We start from the raw sequence: 18,734 nt of genomic DNA, 5'->3' as shown, positions 1-18,734 counted from the left end.
TAACATTTCTGACGACACAATACCAATTAAGACCACAACCTAGTGAGTTATCTCCCTTGCTAGATTCAATCAAGAGCCATTCATTTCAGATTCCAGTTTTAAAAATAAAACATTGGAATTTTTTATTTCCTGTCAGATCGAATGACACAAGAGAGATTATTATTAATAAAAATGAAAATATTTCAACACAATATGTTGATGCATTAGCAATCAAAAGATCTACCTTTGAAGACTAAGTAAAACACCGAAACCATTCTTTAAAATATATAGTGTGTCATATAAAAATATATAAAGTCTGTCTTTCTTTAGTTATCAAAAAAGTTCACCACCAAATCTAAATATACATTTTTGAAGAGAAAAATACAGGACTGGTAAGACAATTATGGATACTTATTCACATTATGAATATTCATAGATCATCGCTATTTACATATCACGTGACCAACCTATTTCCGGAAAACGTTAACCCAGCCGTTGAATCCTGTTGAAATTAAATACAGAAAATTAATGAATCATATCATCAAAAATGTCTGCCTTTGATAAAAATGACATGTTTGCAAAAAATGCTTGCATTCATTTGGATTGATTGTGTGTAAGGTGTTGGTAGCATTGTATAATATTAAGACTTCTTTACAATAGCACAAACCGTTATGATAAAATCTGGTGACTCAAATTCACCTTTCATGTAGGGAGCAATAAAGCAAATCCAAAATTTAGTTTGTCTATCTTAATAATTACATGAATACGAGCCAAACTGATATCGTTACTAACAAAACATAGAATGTCTCGTTTAATGCATCATGTAAATATAAAAAAATCAAAGTTTCACCTTACGGGCCTATAGAAAATAAAAGCTACATATATATTTCAATATAGCATGATATTCATTCAACAAATGTATTAACTTTAGGCGACAATTGATGAAAAAACATATATACATATGATATTGAGTCAACAGGATCCGCATGTGCTCCCCAAAGCAAGATGAGAGTCAGAACAGCGCTATCATGATAAATAATTGAGCTTGTGAGTTATATAAGCGAGTTTGTTCCTCTAAAAGTGGATATACTATTCTACAGATATACAGGAAGTTCTAATCTAGATTCACTACTCTACGTTTGAAATTAAGTACAATTTGTCATCGCATGGCACGGGGATATGGTAATATTGCGCCATAACCGACCTACATCCGACACGTGACTCGACCACGTAAACCGGAGCACAAGACGTATGAATGACAACCAACATACAACCGGCGAATGAAATCGAACGCATGATATGCTATTTAATTCCGCTCGAGGTCGTTATAATGCCATAACATTTTAAATTTTGTCAATGCAACAAATGGTAAAAGACAGTTTGTATATACAAACAAAAAACAAATATACATGGCCTTTCACGATGCTAGCTTGTTGATAATCTAAGTCTAGGCCAAGGATGTATATCTCTAAAACAATTAAGGTTACCTTTAAACGAAATAAGAGTATCTATAATTATTTAAGATATATCCTACAACGTTTAAAGACTCACCCTTCACAAATTCAATGAGATATTTTCGATAACGATGAGATTATTTGTCCTCCGCTGCAATTTAAGTGTAAAACATATTGCACCAAACTGTTGTTCAAATAAATACTGACTAGAAGAAAACAAATTCCGGATACATATTGCACATAACCATTTCTTACAACAAATTCAATAAATTAAAAACAATAAGAGATTCCTGTCATTTTCAATAAATAAAACATTAAAACTGTTCATGGATTTCAGAACAACAATAATATCTACAGAGTCTAAAACAAAAACCTATCCGGTTAATCGTTTCCGGATTATCCGAATATAGTTGATTTACAATAGTAGAAATGAAACGAAAACAAATTCGACAAGTCTGATTGCCAGTGGAAACATTAACAAAGCTATAGCATCTATCTTAATGAAAATATATTGAAACAGATAGCATTAGAATGATAACAAAGAGAATTGTATGACGTCAGACAATTATGACGTCATCGAAAGTTGTATAAGTACGTCTAGGGGTGAAAGTAGATAGTTTGTATACAAAAATAAAAATGTTCATCACTTAAGGGCTCTATTGGAATTTTCAAATCATAATATGTCTATGACATATACGAATAAAATAAATTGTCCTTAATAATCGGAAGTAAACCATATCTTCGTAATATTTTAATATCTAAATATTGAAGACGTTTTCAAAGTTTTCAAAACCCACTATAATTATCCAAAATTTGTTACTTGATATAAAATCTGCCGATCGACAAGGGTTCAAATGTTCTTTTACGGTATCATTTATAGAATGTTTATGTATGAATTTGTATTATGTAGGGAATTTACCAACTGTTAGAAAGATTTATGAATGTTTAGGATTTCCCATAAGTATCTAGTAATTTGAATCAATATTCTCTATCTCATGGCCCATGATAAACCATTAGACAAGTTCAAATAGCACCGAACAGCAAGGAAACAGCTAACATTCGAAACTACAAAAAACTGCTCTATTAAATTCCCAGCAACGATTTATACTGATCTTTCATATCATGTGTAGTAGAATATAGAAGTTTTTTATAATAAAGATCAAATTCCTCTAAATCAATATTACTCAGTAATTCGTATTTTTAACCGATAAACAATGTATGCTGGTATGTTTTGTACATGTAATTTGTTATTTTGCAAAATTAACTTTCTCTAATTTATAAATAAGATTCGAAAACAATATCAATCCTGAGAAATTGTTTGAAATTACATGATTTGTCTGAATGGAAGATTAACTTTTTTTCAAAATTTACTTGACAACACCACTGAATTCTGGAAAACATCTTTAGAAAATACTATCCAAACACCAATGACAACACCATAGCTGACGTAGATAGTAACATCTATATATTTAAAGAGAAAAAACACGTAGACAAATTTACATTTCATGGCAATCTACCCGATTAAAACTTATTCTATTATCGATTGTCAAAGGCACCATTTCTTGTATGAAGCAAAAATATTTATTTAATTTTCTCTCAGCACGTGGTGAAGGTGTTATAAAAACACATTTCGTTTGGAAAAAAAAGATCAATTAAAAGATGAAAACAAAAATCAAACGGTTATTTATCATGTATCTACACAATTGAAATTCCCCATCGATGTTGTTAGATTTTTAACAATTTAAAAAATTGCGTATTAAAGCAACATTAGACACGACGTAAAGTTTGAATCCAAAGGAATATTTTTTAAATATCGATAACTTCGTTTTCATCGTACCTGAATTATTCGGGTATTTCGAATAAAATAAAGCACTTTTAGTATATGTGTGTATGTATTCCAATCGTATATGATACAAGAATGTACAAAATTACAAATCGACACACTTAACAGATTTTCGACAAAACAAAACTACATTTGATTTTATATTTGATCAAAACGTCACCCTTTACGAAACTAATACACAAATAATACGAAATATTCCATAGTCTTGGTCATTTGTCTGAGTGGATGCAGATTAACAATTTTAAGGAGAAAGTTGATAATTCATGAAATCATGCATGGGGAAAAATATTAGATTGGAAAAAAAATAAAGATAATCAAATATCTACATTCATTTAAGTTTTTGTTCATAGTGAAACATATTAAATATTTTCTGACATAAAGCAATAAATACATTTCTACTAATTGAGATAATAAATATTTACAGACACGGTGTTCAGTACACAACCCTCACTTACTTTAAATTAATCTTATGAATCAATTAAGAAAAACTGTAAAATAACGATTTCCTGATAAAAATGGTTTGTTAACAAATTTGTTTATGTGTTCAACGTAACAACCACGTTTGTAGCCAAACAATAACATATACCGGATCACAAATAAATAATATTTTATATAACAGTACGGAAAAACGAAACGGTACAAGTTCATCAGTACCCCATATCTGTCAAACGGTTAATCCCAAAAACACATTTGTGATAGTATTTACAATGAACATCAAACATACTTCTTCAGATTCCACTTTTGACATATATTTTTCAAACTAGGAAATCACCAATTGTGCATTGAAATACGTTCGATATTTATTCCGGAAATAATAAGATAAAAATCGAAATGCATCTAAAGGCTTCTTTCATCATTTTCGTTACGGAAATAAAGGTTCAGAGAACTTAACATTAGAATGGAAAATTATAAAAATTGAAAATGAATGGAATCTTCAACAGAGATATTTCCGTTGATCATTTGCAATGTGTGATGTTCTTGTAAGGATACCCACATTGCTATTTATGGGAAAGACAGAAACAACATTGAGAGGTATACTGTTTTTCAGAACAACAGAAACAATTTATCACCAACAAATGTACTATTCTTGAATATCATTAATCTCAATATATGTACTCTCCTATTTTTACTTGTTATAAAACAATGCTAACTATTGTCTTGAAATTTACAATATATTATTAAGTATGAGGATTATTGTCCAACGGGGAACCATAGGACAGTGTTGAAAACAACCAATCTAGATTGTCTGAGTTTTTGTCTTGCTTACAGCAAAGTGGGTTTTTAATGTTCTAATATGTGCTTGGCAATATAAAGAGTTGAACTTCTCTATTTATTTTCAAATGCAAAAATATTCACTAAAATAATACCATTTCTTAAATCGATTTAAAAAGTCAACTATCCAAGTAGTGGGAAAATAACTTTTCATAAACGTTATGAACTTAAAATTAAAGAGATTGTGCAAAAAGAATATATGCCAGCGAGAATTTAAGATATAAAGCTAAGAATTAACTATGATAAAAACTACAGATGGTCTGAGAAAGGAAGGCTTGCCTTGTATGAAAAGTGAATATATTTCAAAATAATGTACTTGTATTTCATCACGGAATGCACGATTGTATCAACTATGTACAAAAAATAATTTTCTTTATCAATTATCGGATTCTTTGTCCCCTTTTTGTTAAATTAAAATGAGTAAAGCCATTGATATATACCTGACACATCACATTGAAGTGAAATACAACATTCAATTACCGTGACGTCACTCAGGTCAAAGGGACCTGACGGTGACGTCACGTATGACTCAGGTTATAATAATAAAACCCGGTTGTGATGTCACATCGGTCATTGATCGCCTTTCATTCCGAAACTATGACGACATGATTTGCTGTTCAAGTAAGCAAATCTCACCAGATGACGCCATAACATTTGAAGATGAAAAGTGGCCAATCACATTAACTAAAACACCCTACTGTCATGGTCACCTTGACAACACTGAATGCTCCCATGGTTACTAACGCACAACATCCAATAGGAAAACGTCTCTCATTTTGGAAACTTTTGTAGAAACATTAAACTCACGAACACTTTCGTTTACAATTACTACTAAACGTTTATCTTAAATATAACACCGTTTCACATATTCAGATTTAAAATGGAATGTTTTGAAAAACTGAATCCATCAAAATTTTAAAGGGGACAAAGACCCGAATAACAAAAGAAATCATAAAAATGTATAATATATAAATATGATAACATATATAATCATTTTCATTGAATATGATAACATCTCATTCTAATTTGTCATAAAGATCAAATGAACTAAACTATGTCATAAAATATGTAATAAAAGCGAGGTGGGTCACCTATCATGTAAATGCCGTCTATATACAAACTATTTACCCATCCAAAAGATAAACCATAAACTATTTTCATTCCATATGCATGTAAACTTAAGAATACGATTCAGAAAACTCTACCGATATTTCTACTCGATACTCAAGACAACAAGCTTTATCATTTGATTCCGTAACCTAACTATTTCAATCACTCTATTATTTGTTGTTTATTCTGGTTGAGTACGAACATCCAGACAGCTTGAATCACAAGCGGTGAAATGCATTCACAAGTCCAAAGTATAGAAGTTTGTCATCCATAAACATATGTATGTCATATGGATAGAAAATGTTTTATGACGTATCTTTAGATGTCTTCAAAAGCAATATTGTCGTTTTCATTGACATATGGTGGGCTGTTTAACATTTGTTAATCATTTTAACAGTATACATCTAAAATAATCATACTACATTGTAATATATCATTTATATATTTACACAACTATCGCCTATGTCAGTTCAGCATTGTTTCTATATCCAAAGGCTTCCATTCTCCAAATCATTAATGTTGATCCCTAATGTCCGTTGTGGCTGGGGGAATAAAGCTCTATGTCATGAAGTTGCCTCCTGGTTTCACCAAAAACCACACCTGTAATGCAATAAAACCTTAAATTATTTCTTTGTCGATTGAAACGAATGTTACAATATTTTGTTTCATGGATAACATGTTAAACTATTCATAGAATGGGCGGCGTAAAATGGTACGTTTTACATAAAAAATAACGTTTGAGATATAAACAAATTCAGTTGAATATTACTTTCATATTAATACCGTGAATTGCTTTTCATGTAAACAGTCCGTAAACCAAGGCCAATTCTTGTCGCTTGAACTTACTAACAATAGGCTACAGAATAGCGGAAAATCTCATTTTCGTTTTATACATCTAAAAACAAAAACCTCAATTGTCCACTGATTAATTCAATTAATTCCGTTGACAACGTATCGCCAATGACTTTCTAAGTATATTATTTTGTCAAACGAATAGTTTGCCAGAGCGGTTGGATCATTGAACTACAATGCTACATTTAGTATTCTCTGATTATGGATTGATTGATACGATTTCTGCAAATTCGTTCATGTAAAGACAATAACCGTGAAATCGAATTCAGATTATAAATTATTTGAAATAAAACCAACAGTACAATAATCCTATTATCTAATATGAAGAGAATGAAGAAAGGGGTTAAAAGGTTACATGCAAAGACCGATTATCGAGACAATATTTAAAACTATCACAAATTTCTGCACAACAATTTAACCCTTTCATACCCCCAAAAGTTGAATCATGTTTATCCATTTTTTGGAAAGATTTTAAAATTCAATATATTAATAATGTTTAATTGATCAATATACTACAATTGAAATAATATTTGAAAAATGTATCCTCTTTCAGACCTTAAATACAAATTTTATATATAATTTTTGGTATCAAAGGTGTGGAACACATTGTCAAAACCGAACACGTATAAAGACTATTTGATAGTGTTAAGATAATACAAGTAATTGTCCAAAACATAAAAGAAATAATTATTTGCGAAATACTATCTACCAGTTGGTTTTACCACTCAAACAATTATGTTCTACCCAACCCATTGCCACTTGCGATATGATCTAGTTAATCTAAAAGATCAAATTAAAATAAAAACTCTAAAATCCAACGTCGACAAATAGGGATTTGCATTTTACCCTATAAACCCCATTTGAACTCGTCTACTTCCAAAGATGGAACAGTTCATTGCGGTATTACAGGGATGGGTAAGTAACGTTTCACTGATTGGGCAGAAAGGGCTAATCGGTCAAGGTGATTCCAGCAAAAAGCCAAAAGTGTGTTAAGCAGATAGTGAAGATTAAAACCAATTAATTACCAATCATAAGTATAACAGCTTTCATACAACAATCTCGATGATCCACACAAGTATTAGGAAAATTACAACCATCACAGATTGAAAGTCTACAATCCCGCATCACAGTGGAAACGTATGATACCAACGAATGAATTTAAATCACCATTCTCAAAATATTACGATTATCACAATTATCACTTCGGTGAAGTTTGATTTTTTTTCTACGCTTTTAAAAACATTACAACTAGTTTTTATGATTTTTATTTTCATGTATTTTTTCGGTTTTGTCACTTAACCCTGATTTCTATGAAATGTTGCATATAGCATTCTACGCGAATACAGATTAAATGAAAAGCATTTTGGAATGTTTTTGGTTTTCAAAATATGTCATTCAACAGGCACTAAATACTTTCCAAGTGATGCGGAAATACAGACGGAACAATTTGAACCTAAATCAACATATATGTTGATCTTGTAGTAATTTAACAAACTGTATGCTACGTAAATCTTTCTAAATCATCGTTTGAAAAGTTTGGAAAGCTGAAACAATTACTCAGATCTAATCAATAATGCAACTGATTACATCTCAGTACATATTGACTAATTAACGTCAATAAATAGAAATAATATTTGTGAATAAATCGAAATATCAATAAATTTTGCTGATGGTAAGAATCCAACAATGATGCACCGTTTTGTTTCAATGATTTAAAAGGAGAAATTTAAACATCAAAAGAAACTAAAAATAAAAACGTAGCACACAGTACAACAAAAATAAAAAAATGGATTACAATCAAATCAGAAATTCAATTGTGGTTGCTAATGTGAAGACGAATAATAATGACAATTTTAATGAAAGACACTAAATATATATATAATATAGAGAGCACAGTCACATGATTCTGTCAACCAACCAGAAAGCAACACGCTGGCACCAATCATATTGTTACTACACTGAAAGAAATCTACACATTGTTTACAAAATATCGCCATGACAACTGAACACCTTTAACCCAACCAGCCAATCACTTACTCCGACACGTTGAGGTGGTTATATCTTACAACCAATCAGGACTCAGTTCTCATAGGAGAATGAGAGAGACTTCAGGATGCTACAGAATAGTGTACAGAAAAGGTGTATGGGATATTGTTTTAATGAAAACCGGAACACGCAATTCCCATTTTTAACTTAAACATACTTATAAAACACATTTGGAGATTCATGTTTTTTTACTCTGAATTTATTGAAGAATATATTCTATGTATAATTTTCTCTATAATTTCCCGAAAAACTAAACAGTTCATATTATATGAAATAAGTATTCCATGCGTAACATATTAAGAGCACGACTTTGATGTCAGATGTTTCATCCTTTTAAAACCTTTTAGATAATAAATTACCTCAGCAAAGAAAAAGGCATAATCTAACAGAATATGTTAATCATACCTATATCGCTACAGAAGATAGATAAGTGAAAATTGCAATACCAAGCAGTAATATAAAATTGTATATGCCGTTCAATAAGTTGCCCAAATATTAAACATTTTTTTGAAAACAATGAATAATTAGTACAACCCTATAATATATTCATAATTCACGTCATTTTGAGTATGGCATATAATCTGAATCATGAACTTACCAGATAATATCCTTTCGCGTCAATCTCAGTACGGTCTATTGGCATCTTTTGGTCGCTTGAGTTGGACCTTTAAGCGCTTCATCCCAATCTGGAATCCATTCATGGCCTGTATGGCCGCTTGTGCACTGGTCGGGTTGTCAAAACTCACAAATCCTGAAACAAAACAAACCAATGCATACAATTAATATATGTATATAATACAGATAACAATATATAACACAACAATGGATAAGATAAATAGAAATATATCATACATTGTAAGTGTAAAAAGTGTAACATGTTTTTCTATTCTTTGAAGCCTCGTATATCACCAAATATTAAAAATTAAATAAACGTCAGAGTACTTTAAAAAATAAAGCTTTATAAATATATTGGTTGATTATAAAATATTTTCAACAATTCACAACTTTTTTGAACATTTATAATGCAAGACAGAGAGTGTCTGGATTTTTTTTGTCATTAAAAAATTTAAAACATGATAAATTATATCAGCTGAAAACCAATAATTTGACGATGGATACGTACCGAAGCACTTGCTTTGATTGGTAGCTCTGTCGACGTACACCTTAGCACTAATTACATTGCCAAAAGGCATGAACATCTGGGCAAGTTCTGCATCCCCGAACTCCTGGGGAAGGTGGTAAATAAACAAATTACATCCCTCTGGTCCTAAACAGAAAGTAAAAAACAGATTTATTACATATTTCACAATGCTGAATAAAAGCAAAATGCAATGTCTTATTTATGATGTCCTTATCTGTCTGTCGTTATAACTTTGATTAAGTTTTATTTTATATTTAAGTTTTAACGGATGAAAATAGGTTTTGGTAGATGTCAAATTTATTAAGCACCGAAAATGACAAAAAACCAACAGAATTTTCTCAATTCTTGCGCGAAATAATGTGAATTGGTGAGATCAAAAGTCAGTTAAATATGATCCATTGCAGTCATAAATGTTTTGCTACCACGTAATCATGAAACAATAATGTTAGGCGAACGTCGGTAGTATATGTTATAAAATCAACATTTATATTCAAAGCCAATTTTTTTATAATACATTGTCTTTTGGTTGTCTTCAGCCCATGGTAACCTTAAGTCTTTCAATCGTGTATAATTGTCCAAATATTAACACAATTCTTATAATTATTTTTTCTTATGATTTTATTGTGTAATGCATTTTCTTTTCCTATCAAAATACATACCCTGCCCTCCTATGTAAGCCCCTGTAAGAAAAATAAATGAACATGTAACACATCATTCTTTTAAATGTAATCCAATATCGTTTTTTATCACTATACGGAATTAAGTACCAAGGGCGATAACTCCTAAAATCAAGAATGTGCCGTATGTTTGCATCATCATATATTTGTATCTTTTAGATATTATACTAAGCTGATTTTTTTTTCAATTACATTTCTTTATGATTTTTTTAATTAATATACATTCGTATGCAACAACACATACTACGGACGTTCGGCCTTTCAAACCTTACATTTCCAATATTTCCCAAACAAACACTATATCACATGCATTCTATCTCTGTATATTTGTCAAGTATGATATTGATTTTTAATATGATTTAGGTAATGCATGTTTGATGTATTTATTTTATATTTCTCCCTTTATGTCTCCTTTTACCTAAATAAACAATTATAGTAAATATTGTGAAATATATATTTACTTTATACGCTAATGATTTTACAGCAAATTATTAGCATGGACGGACTTAAAGTAGAAACTTTCTGTGTTATGACTGCTCCCCATGGCCCCATTTTTAACAAAATTAACATACCTTCTTTCTGTGTAGCTGGTATCAGTGTGGCATGCTGTGCCAAGGCCTGTTGCATTGTGGGATATGCAGCGGGGTATGCTAAAATAAAAACAAATACATCATTTAAATAAAATTATCAAAATAAATACCTGAATGAAGCATGAAGCAATTTCATAACTCAGAACGATAAAAGACAACAAATAAAATAATTTCCAATGAGATTATGAAAGTTGATATTCATTTTCCAAGGGAATGAATTTAAAAACATAAGCTACTCAAAGCATCACTCAATTGATGAATTTTCACATCAGCAATATTAAAATAAGTGAACGGAAATTAAAGTTAAAATGACAACTCAACTGTGATATAAAATAATTCACGATGGTCCAAACAATTAAACGCTTTTCTTTATCAAAAGCCAAATTAAAAAAAAAATCCCTCACCTATTCCAGCATAGGGCTGGACACTAGCATACGCTTGTAGTGGGTCACCATTAGCCATGGCTTGTGCTGAAAAGGAAAGAGAAATGTTACTTATTACAAAATGACGAGAGAGAGTAGGGAAAGGATCACTACCTGAATGAGTGTTTGTAAAATCAAGGAAAGGGATAGATAGTGCTTTATTGTTGTTAGTTAGAAATAAAAAATACATTTATGTACTAGATCACTGCTTTAATACATTATCAATATATTAGCAAGTATCAAGATCTTAGTCAAAGAAAGATAACTTCGAAAATGAAAGACATTTTTCGTGCGCAGTTCAAACAAAAACATCGAAAATAAGATAATCTTCAAAAACATGCATGTTAATTTCTGGTTGCTTTAATGTTTTAATCCCATTTCGGGTTATTAATTAATATTGCAAAGACAATAGAAAAAAATACGTGTGTCCTATATCCGTTTGCAAAACTATTATTATTTTCACAATGGTTACAATATTTAGAAACAAAGCAAAATTGAGACATCGTGGGTAATTTTCCTATTACATATGCATGAATTCAGTTTGCAGCTATTGGTTTTTATGAAAATTCTCTTCACCAATAAGAATCATTTGAAAATGCGGTTTAAGTAAATTGGTATGAAGCTGTGATAGTAATTTAACTTGATATCTTATTTCATTATGACCTGTTAACACAAACACTGTTTTTAAAGTGGTTTGAGTTACAGGTATTTAAATCACCAATATCATTTTAAAACTAAAATCTTATATACAAGGTAAAATAATGAATTATAACTCTTTCATTCAATAGTCATTTTCTTTCCTAAAGAAGGTAATGAATTAACAATGTCTGGTTTTAACCGTTATGGAGGCTAATCAAAGGGAGGTAATTGGTAAAACTAGACAAGCTGTATTTTTCATTTTCACAAAAAAGGTAAACAGGAACTGTCAATACCTGGTAGGATGTAGGCAGATGTACTGTTATCTGGAAAAAATAATAATTGACATATAGTCATGTGGCTATTACAGCTACAATTCTAAACAAATGTCAGTTTCAAAACTCTTCAAACTTCAAAATATTCCACATATGAAACGCTACATGTATATACCAAAGATGTCTCTTATGGTATTGTGCACCAGACAACATGTATATCAATACAAACAAACACAACATAAACCCCGTCTATTTATATATTTATATATATATATTTCTTGTTTTGCCAGCTAATAAGTATCAATCAAGATGTTCACAAGAAATTTTTATGAGTCAAATAATTTCTTGAAAAATAAATATATTATAACTCTTTCTAGGCGAGGCATTTTTGAGAAACTATTCCCATAATGTTAGTTTGATTTAACATAATTCATATCCCTATAACCCTCATTCTGTGGTGTTGACCACTTCTGGAAAAACGGTTTACGTATACTTGAATATCAAAAGTGAGATCGTTATTATTTTCGAATGTGATAGCCAGAAAATTAGAATTTTCAAGTATGATTTTTTTTTCTTAAACAAACATGGACGCTATTTTCTTTTACACAATAAACATACACACGATACAAACATACAAAACACGTCACTTCATTCACACCCAAACCTTTGTAAAATAGAGATTAAAGAAATCCAATAAAGATCATTGTAAAGAATAAGGTGCCTAGCAATGAAACACAAAGATAAGCCCAGTTGTTGAAGAAAGAAATCGATGAAATGTCATTAGAGAACTAATGTGTTCGTTAGTTTTCTGTTGTATGTAATAGATTCAAGATAAATGACGAATCTATTGAACGTTGTGAAATACCTAGTAAAAATTAACATATTGTGTTGTTATCCTAAATGTTTTAAAATTATTAACCAGAATGCCAAAGTTACAGAAAATATCATTAGAACAATTACAAAAATGACAAAAAAATATTTTATTTCAATAATTACACCTTGATGTAGGCATATCTGTATGATAAACGGCGAAAAGTTTTAGTGCTACCTGTCCAATTCATATTGAATATTATATTGAAAAATGAAAAACAGATTTCTAGAGCTAGGAAACCTCACCAGCTTAAATATATCAGATCGAGTGGTGAGTGAAGTGAATTAACACTGTACTCCCAACTTCATAGTCAGTAATATAAACAATGTTGTTCGTGCAATACTCCAATTTATGATTTCGAATATAATTGACAAAACAATGTTAGGTTTATAAAGTATTTTGATTAAAATTTAATTGTAACATAAAGATATAATTCAAGATAATGAGGTTTCGGTGATTTATGAAATACCCTGACTAATTCCAGCTTGAACATTTACCTGCGTAGTGAGGAATGCCGTTGGCGTAAATCTCTTGTGTTTGTCCATTCGACTGTGACATCTGGAAGCTGGCCACAGCCGTTGGGGATAACACACTTGGTGGACCTCCGTTAAGGGTAGGTGTACCTGATCGCGGGCAAAATTCAAAATCTACACTTCAGCATAAAACCCATTTCTGGGGTTAGTAAAGGGTTAGTTTAATACAAGTGGGTATCTAAATTCAAATTTAATATGCATTAGGTATAATACATTTTGTTTGGATATCATAACAACAAATGCAGATTAAAAGTATTCCTTAGTTACATGGGATCTAATTTTATAGAATAATACAAATTAATCAGTTAAAAATATTTTGCAAAACATTTGTGATATATTTATGGCAATGAAGAATGTTTGAAAATGCCATATCGCAATTACTGTTTCTTGCAATACTTTCTAAAAGTTCCGATAATATCTTCAAACTAGGTTAGCCCTAACGAAAGGGGAAAATAAACATGTAGAATATTCTAAAACTCACCACTAGCCACTAGGGATGCTGTAGTAGGGGTCAGGGCTGCTGTTGAGATCCCATTAGGGGCTGTTAGTCCCCCCACCTGGGGGATGTGCGCTAGCGTTGTTACAGGGCTAGCAAGGTATGGACCCTGAGACGCCGCGGCTGCTACAATGGCCGCTTGTTGCTGTAGGACAGAACAGAGAAATTTGATAATTGTTTGAAATACGTTTTGAAAGGACAATACAATGTTTTAAACAAAGAGGTTCGGATTAACTCCAATGCTAGTTTAACAACTAGAATATCTATTTGGTCTAATGTTTGATATTGTCAAATGTGTAGCCAACGAAAGGCCCTTAGGTCTTAACTGTCAACTGAGTTCGGATTCAGAATGAAACAAACATACATATTGTTATAAATACTATATATTGGCCCATTGAGTTATTGAAGTTACAAACGTTAGTGATGTATGTTTACAAACCTGCGCTATAGCACCATAAGCCCCGATTTGTGATAGAGCGAAGGGATTGAGAAGACCCAATGGGCCCGCCATCTGTTGCATACGGCGGAGTTGTCGTTCTTTTTCTGTATCGGCAAATTTGACGACTAAGCTTGAAGAAGCACCCTAAAAATTGATTCAATAAGATTAGCGATTTTATATTATGAATGTATATTATAGATATGTACATCTTCGCACTTAATAACAATAATCATATACGAAACCTACTATGTATCAATATATCTAGACATCACCAATTCATTTCATTATACTGTTAAGAGCCTAAATATCTTTAGAAAATAATAATGTACTAATCAAAATCATTTAAGTGTTGATTTGACCACGGTATTTACATTTGAATTAAAAATATATTGCTTTTATATAGATATGATAATCATATACATAATTCAGATAAAAATATCATCTTTATACAACAATGCAGTTCCATTGTGTGGATTATGCAAACCACAAAGTTGAATAGCATTATCATGTCATCATGTGGTTGTAGTAATCATATCGTAACACTCACGGGCATTGTTTGACTTCCGTGCAGGGCGTTGATCGCTGATTGGGCCTCAGCATGTGACGTATATTTCACAAAAGCACAGCCTGGAAATTACCAATTAATAAAGTAAGAACAAACTAATAGAAGGATTTATTTGCAGTTTATATTGGACATACGATGTAAAGATTAAAGTAACTATGTTTCATTAGACAAAAAAGGTAACATTAGAAAGTATTAGTACTATTCCATTTCTAGAATTCGATTTTATCTCTACTATCCCCATTCTAGCCACATGTCTAGCTTAATGATTTTACCTAAGTTATCCCTATGTTACCCGGAGCTCTACATTGAACGACCTTTTTACCTTTGCTATTTCCGTTCTGGTCCCGAAGTATCGTACACTCCTCAATGGAGCCGAAGGGCTGGAAAAGTTGTCTGACTTCGTCTTCAGACTGTTGCTTATTCAACATACCAACAAACAACTTTCTGTCTTCTGCAACACATGAAAGAGAGAAGAAAACTTTGAGTAATGCATGTAACTCTCGATATGCCTGTAATTACAAGTTGTTTGAATGTAGCATTCAGTAAATCAAAGGAAATTGCTAAAGAGTTCCAGAGAATGCTTATGTTTTGTACAGCGTTAACACACAGCTGGAAACTTAAACCAACAAAAAGACTTATGTCCCATTTCATTTACAAACACATTTGTTATTTGATTTTCATTTATTTTTATTTTTTTGCAGATTTTCTGTTTCATTTTTTCAGTGATTATCTCTTTGTTGTGTTTAAACAAATTATTTTCTACGTGCTGAAATCCTACTTTGATCGGCTAAACAGATGACATGAACATAAAACCTCAACAACGAATTAAGTAGGGTATTAATACGAAGAACATATTTCACTTCAGTCTTCTGGGTTCATTGAAATCAATTTCTGGGAATGCCACTCCATTCAAAGCTTACACATGTACAAGCACGTGAAATTAGTTCTAGGAAATAAAAAAAAAATCCGGATTGAATAATATCGATCCACGCGTGGCTAGATTGATGCAAATTGCAATGTGTATGGCAGAGATATTGATGGCCTTTGAGATCTAGATCTGATAAAATTGCAGTCAGTCTGAAAATAAGTCTTGTGCGGTTGCATGTGTTTGTCATGTAGTTGACAGCAATAGACGTGACATCTGAAACATGTTTATTGTGACAAAATAGTACATGTGATGTTGTTACTTACAAACTGTTATTTGGTAATTAATTTGAATTTGTGCATATGCTGATAAATGTTTAAAAACCGATAACAAAATACACAATTGATTTTAATGTTAAACACAAAATAATTCCCAAAGTATAAATATTTCATTCCCAAAGTATAAATATTTCATTTTCATAAACCACTTTGTGGAAAATTTACGTTGATATACCATACCAAAAGGCCATATTTTAATTAATTAACATTTAGCAGTTTTTTTGTATGTGAAAAACATCAAATGAAGCATAAGAACAACAACTTTGTTGTCGAAGTCCAGCTGATTAATCTCCGGGAACATATTCTCTATATGAATAATAATTGCCAGGCTAGGGACGCGTATGCCTAACACGTTTGTGCGAAAATACAAATGACAAAGGCACGGAAACAAAATGTCATCTCGTATATTAATAATTAATGTCGCATTCGTATAGAGCTGCGTTTAATGGAAATACAACCCAAACGCTGAACGATAGGTATATATCACAAAAGCTAATGAATGACTGCATCAATAGTAGTATGTACTTCATAGAATGACATCCACTTAGGTCTCCTTACGTATTTTCAGTTTACCTGACAAAAAAGTTTTCTTTAGTAAACAAACACAAATTTGATAGATTAATGACAAGAAAGCAGCCAGCCCATCGTAAAATATCTCGTGAAACGTCCATAGATTATAGGTATAAATTCACTTAGACAGTATGTTTGGTTAAACAATCAATATTATTTGCGATTGATAGAATTATTGTTCAAAATCATTAAAATGACAAAATATTTCACTGTAAACGTTTATAAATAGTTTTTAATAAGTTCAGGTGTTTCAAAACAAAACTGCGTATTCTACCTTTTTGTTACATGTATGTATATGTATACCATCGGAAAATAATACAAATGCGTAGTATATCAGAGTATATTTTGTAATGTTCATGAAGTCGGGAAAATGCTTAATTGTTTAACTTAACAGTTATTCGCTTTTATTATATAACAAACATGGTATGATATTGAATCTGAATAATCCGTCAACTGTACCAGGGATAAAACATGTTATCAGATGAGAGAGCATGTGATTATTAGAAAAACCCTGTAGTTTTGAGCAGATACTATTCAAACGAAATGTCATGCCATTACGAATGTTTGTTCAAGACAAAGGAAAACAAATATTGCCATGAAAGAAAAGAGATAAGATTGATTGATTGCTGCTATTATCAGCGCAGTCCTGGAACATGTCTAAAAGACTAATCAATATGTATTCAAAAACGAAAAATTTATAATAAAAAGAATTGGACGGTGCGCAATGATGGTTGTTCGTATCAAAACATAATATAATTGATTGTCATTTGTATAATTGTATCTAGACGTTTAAAGCTACAAATAATAACTTTTCAGTTACAGTCGATGTAACAAATCCATCATCTACTAGAGACAAATCTGATTGAACATGCCATTAGGCCGACGGAAATGACTGTCACAAGGTATTTATGTACGGTCGCATACAAATCAATATTAAATGTTCTGAATGTTTAGGCAGTAATGCATTTCCAAACCTAACCCACACATTATATTGGTAAACATTGTCTATAGACATAGACAGACAATGACTAACTGATGGTACGAATCCGGTTATTTAAACATTTGAGTGGTAAGACTTTCAATTGACGTGATATATTATTGTATTGGTCCATATTATGTCATGAAATTGCTTTTATATTACAGACTCATCAATACAACAAAGCGGCTGGAAACAAAGTCAGTTGATTAACGGGCCGTAGTATATGAGAGAATAGGATCATATATGTCGAAGAAAACAGTGACGTGTAAATGTAGCAATGCAGCGAGCTATTTGACGGAATTGCTCTCCAAACTCCTCAATGATGGCACCATATCATAGACAAAAATAATCCTAATTTCACCAACATATATTGCAAGCTCTATACATTAAAAATGTTCATTATTGTCATCGTACACTGACAAACTTGACAGACTAATTTCACTAACAGATATTGCAAGCTCTAAATTACAATTGTTCATTGTTGTTATCGTACCATATTAAAATAATATGATTTATGTCATTTTATTTTGTGTCGGTTTTGATAATCGAAGAATACTGTTCTAAAGAAAGTTTAAATACAAAAGTCACATATTTGTTCCCATCAATACGCGAATATTGTATGATTCCTTAGATGATATAACATAAATTGATTTAAGCTTTACGTCAAACGTACACGTGGTTGACCATGTGCTTAACTCTACAATATCATGAAACAATATCATGAACTTCGACGTGGAATATAATATGTTGGAGATAAAACGAAATTTCAATCGACAATGCC

The 18,734-nt window shown here is 31.2% G+C and overlaps 1 protein-coding gene across 5 annotated transcripts in view; it reads right to left on the bottom strand.

The window, feature by feature from the left end:
- Positions 1 to 4,049: 4,049 nt before the first annotated feature.
- The window catches only part of LOC138306469 (CUGBP Elav-like family member 4), a 37,734-nt gene continuing 23,049 nt past the window's right edge, over positions 4,050 to 18,734 (bottom strand). For 2 of the 5 annotated variants that reach the window (XM_069246933.1, XM_069246936.1), the window contains 12 exons: positions 15,524 to 15,652; positions 15,184 to 15,263; positions 14,637 to 14,780; positions 14,183 to 14,342; positions 13,666 to 13,815; positions 12,319 to 12,348; positions 11,369 to 11,434; positions 10,947 to 11,024; positions 10,357 to 10,377; positions 9,680 to 9,823; positions 9,155 to 9,307; positions 4,050 to 6,258 (listed from right to left, as the gene is read on the bottom strand). In XM_069246933.1, coding sequence (XP_069103034.1) covers positions 9,180 to 9,307; positions 9,680 to 9,823; positions 10,357 to 10,377; positions 10,947 to 11,024; positions 11,369 to 11,434; positions 12,319 to 12,348; positions 13,666 to 13,815; positions 14,183 to 14,342; positions 14,637 to 14,780; positions 15,184 to 15,263; positions 15,524 to 15,652 — 1,130 coding nt within the window. In that variant the 3' untranslated portion in view covers positions 4,050 to 6,258; positions 9,155 to 9,179. Of the gene's footprint in view, positions 6,259 to 8,547; positions 8,627 to 9,154; positions 9,308 to 9,679; positions 9,824 to 10,356; positions 10,378 to 10,946; positions 11,025 to 11,368; positions 11,435 to 12,318; positions 12,349 to 13,665; positions 13,816 to 14,182; positions 14,343 to 14,636; positions 14,781 to 15,183; positions 15,264 to 15,523; positions 15,653 to 18,734 lie in introns of all 5 variants that reach the window. The other 3 variants (XR_011205873.1, XM_069246935.1, XM_069246934.1) reach the window with 3 other exon arrangements.

The sequence above is a fragment of the Argopecten irradians genome, chromosome 13 (genome assembly GCF_041381155.1).
Source record: "Argopecten irradians isolate NY chromosome 13, Ai_NY, whole genome shotgun sequence".
Taxonomy (NCBI): Eukaryota; Metazoa; Mollusca; class Bivalvia; order Pectinida; family Pectinidae; genus Argopecten; species Argopecten irradians.
The sequence above is the reverse complement of the archived record's forward strand: the minus strand, read 5'-3'. Positions and strand labels throughout refer to the sequence as shown.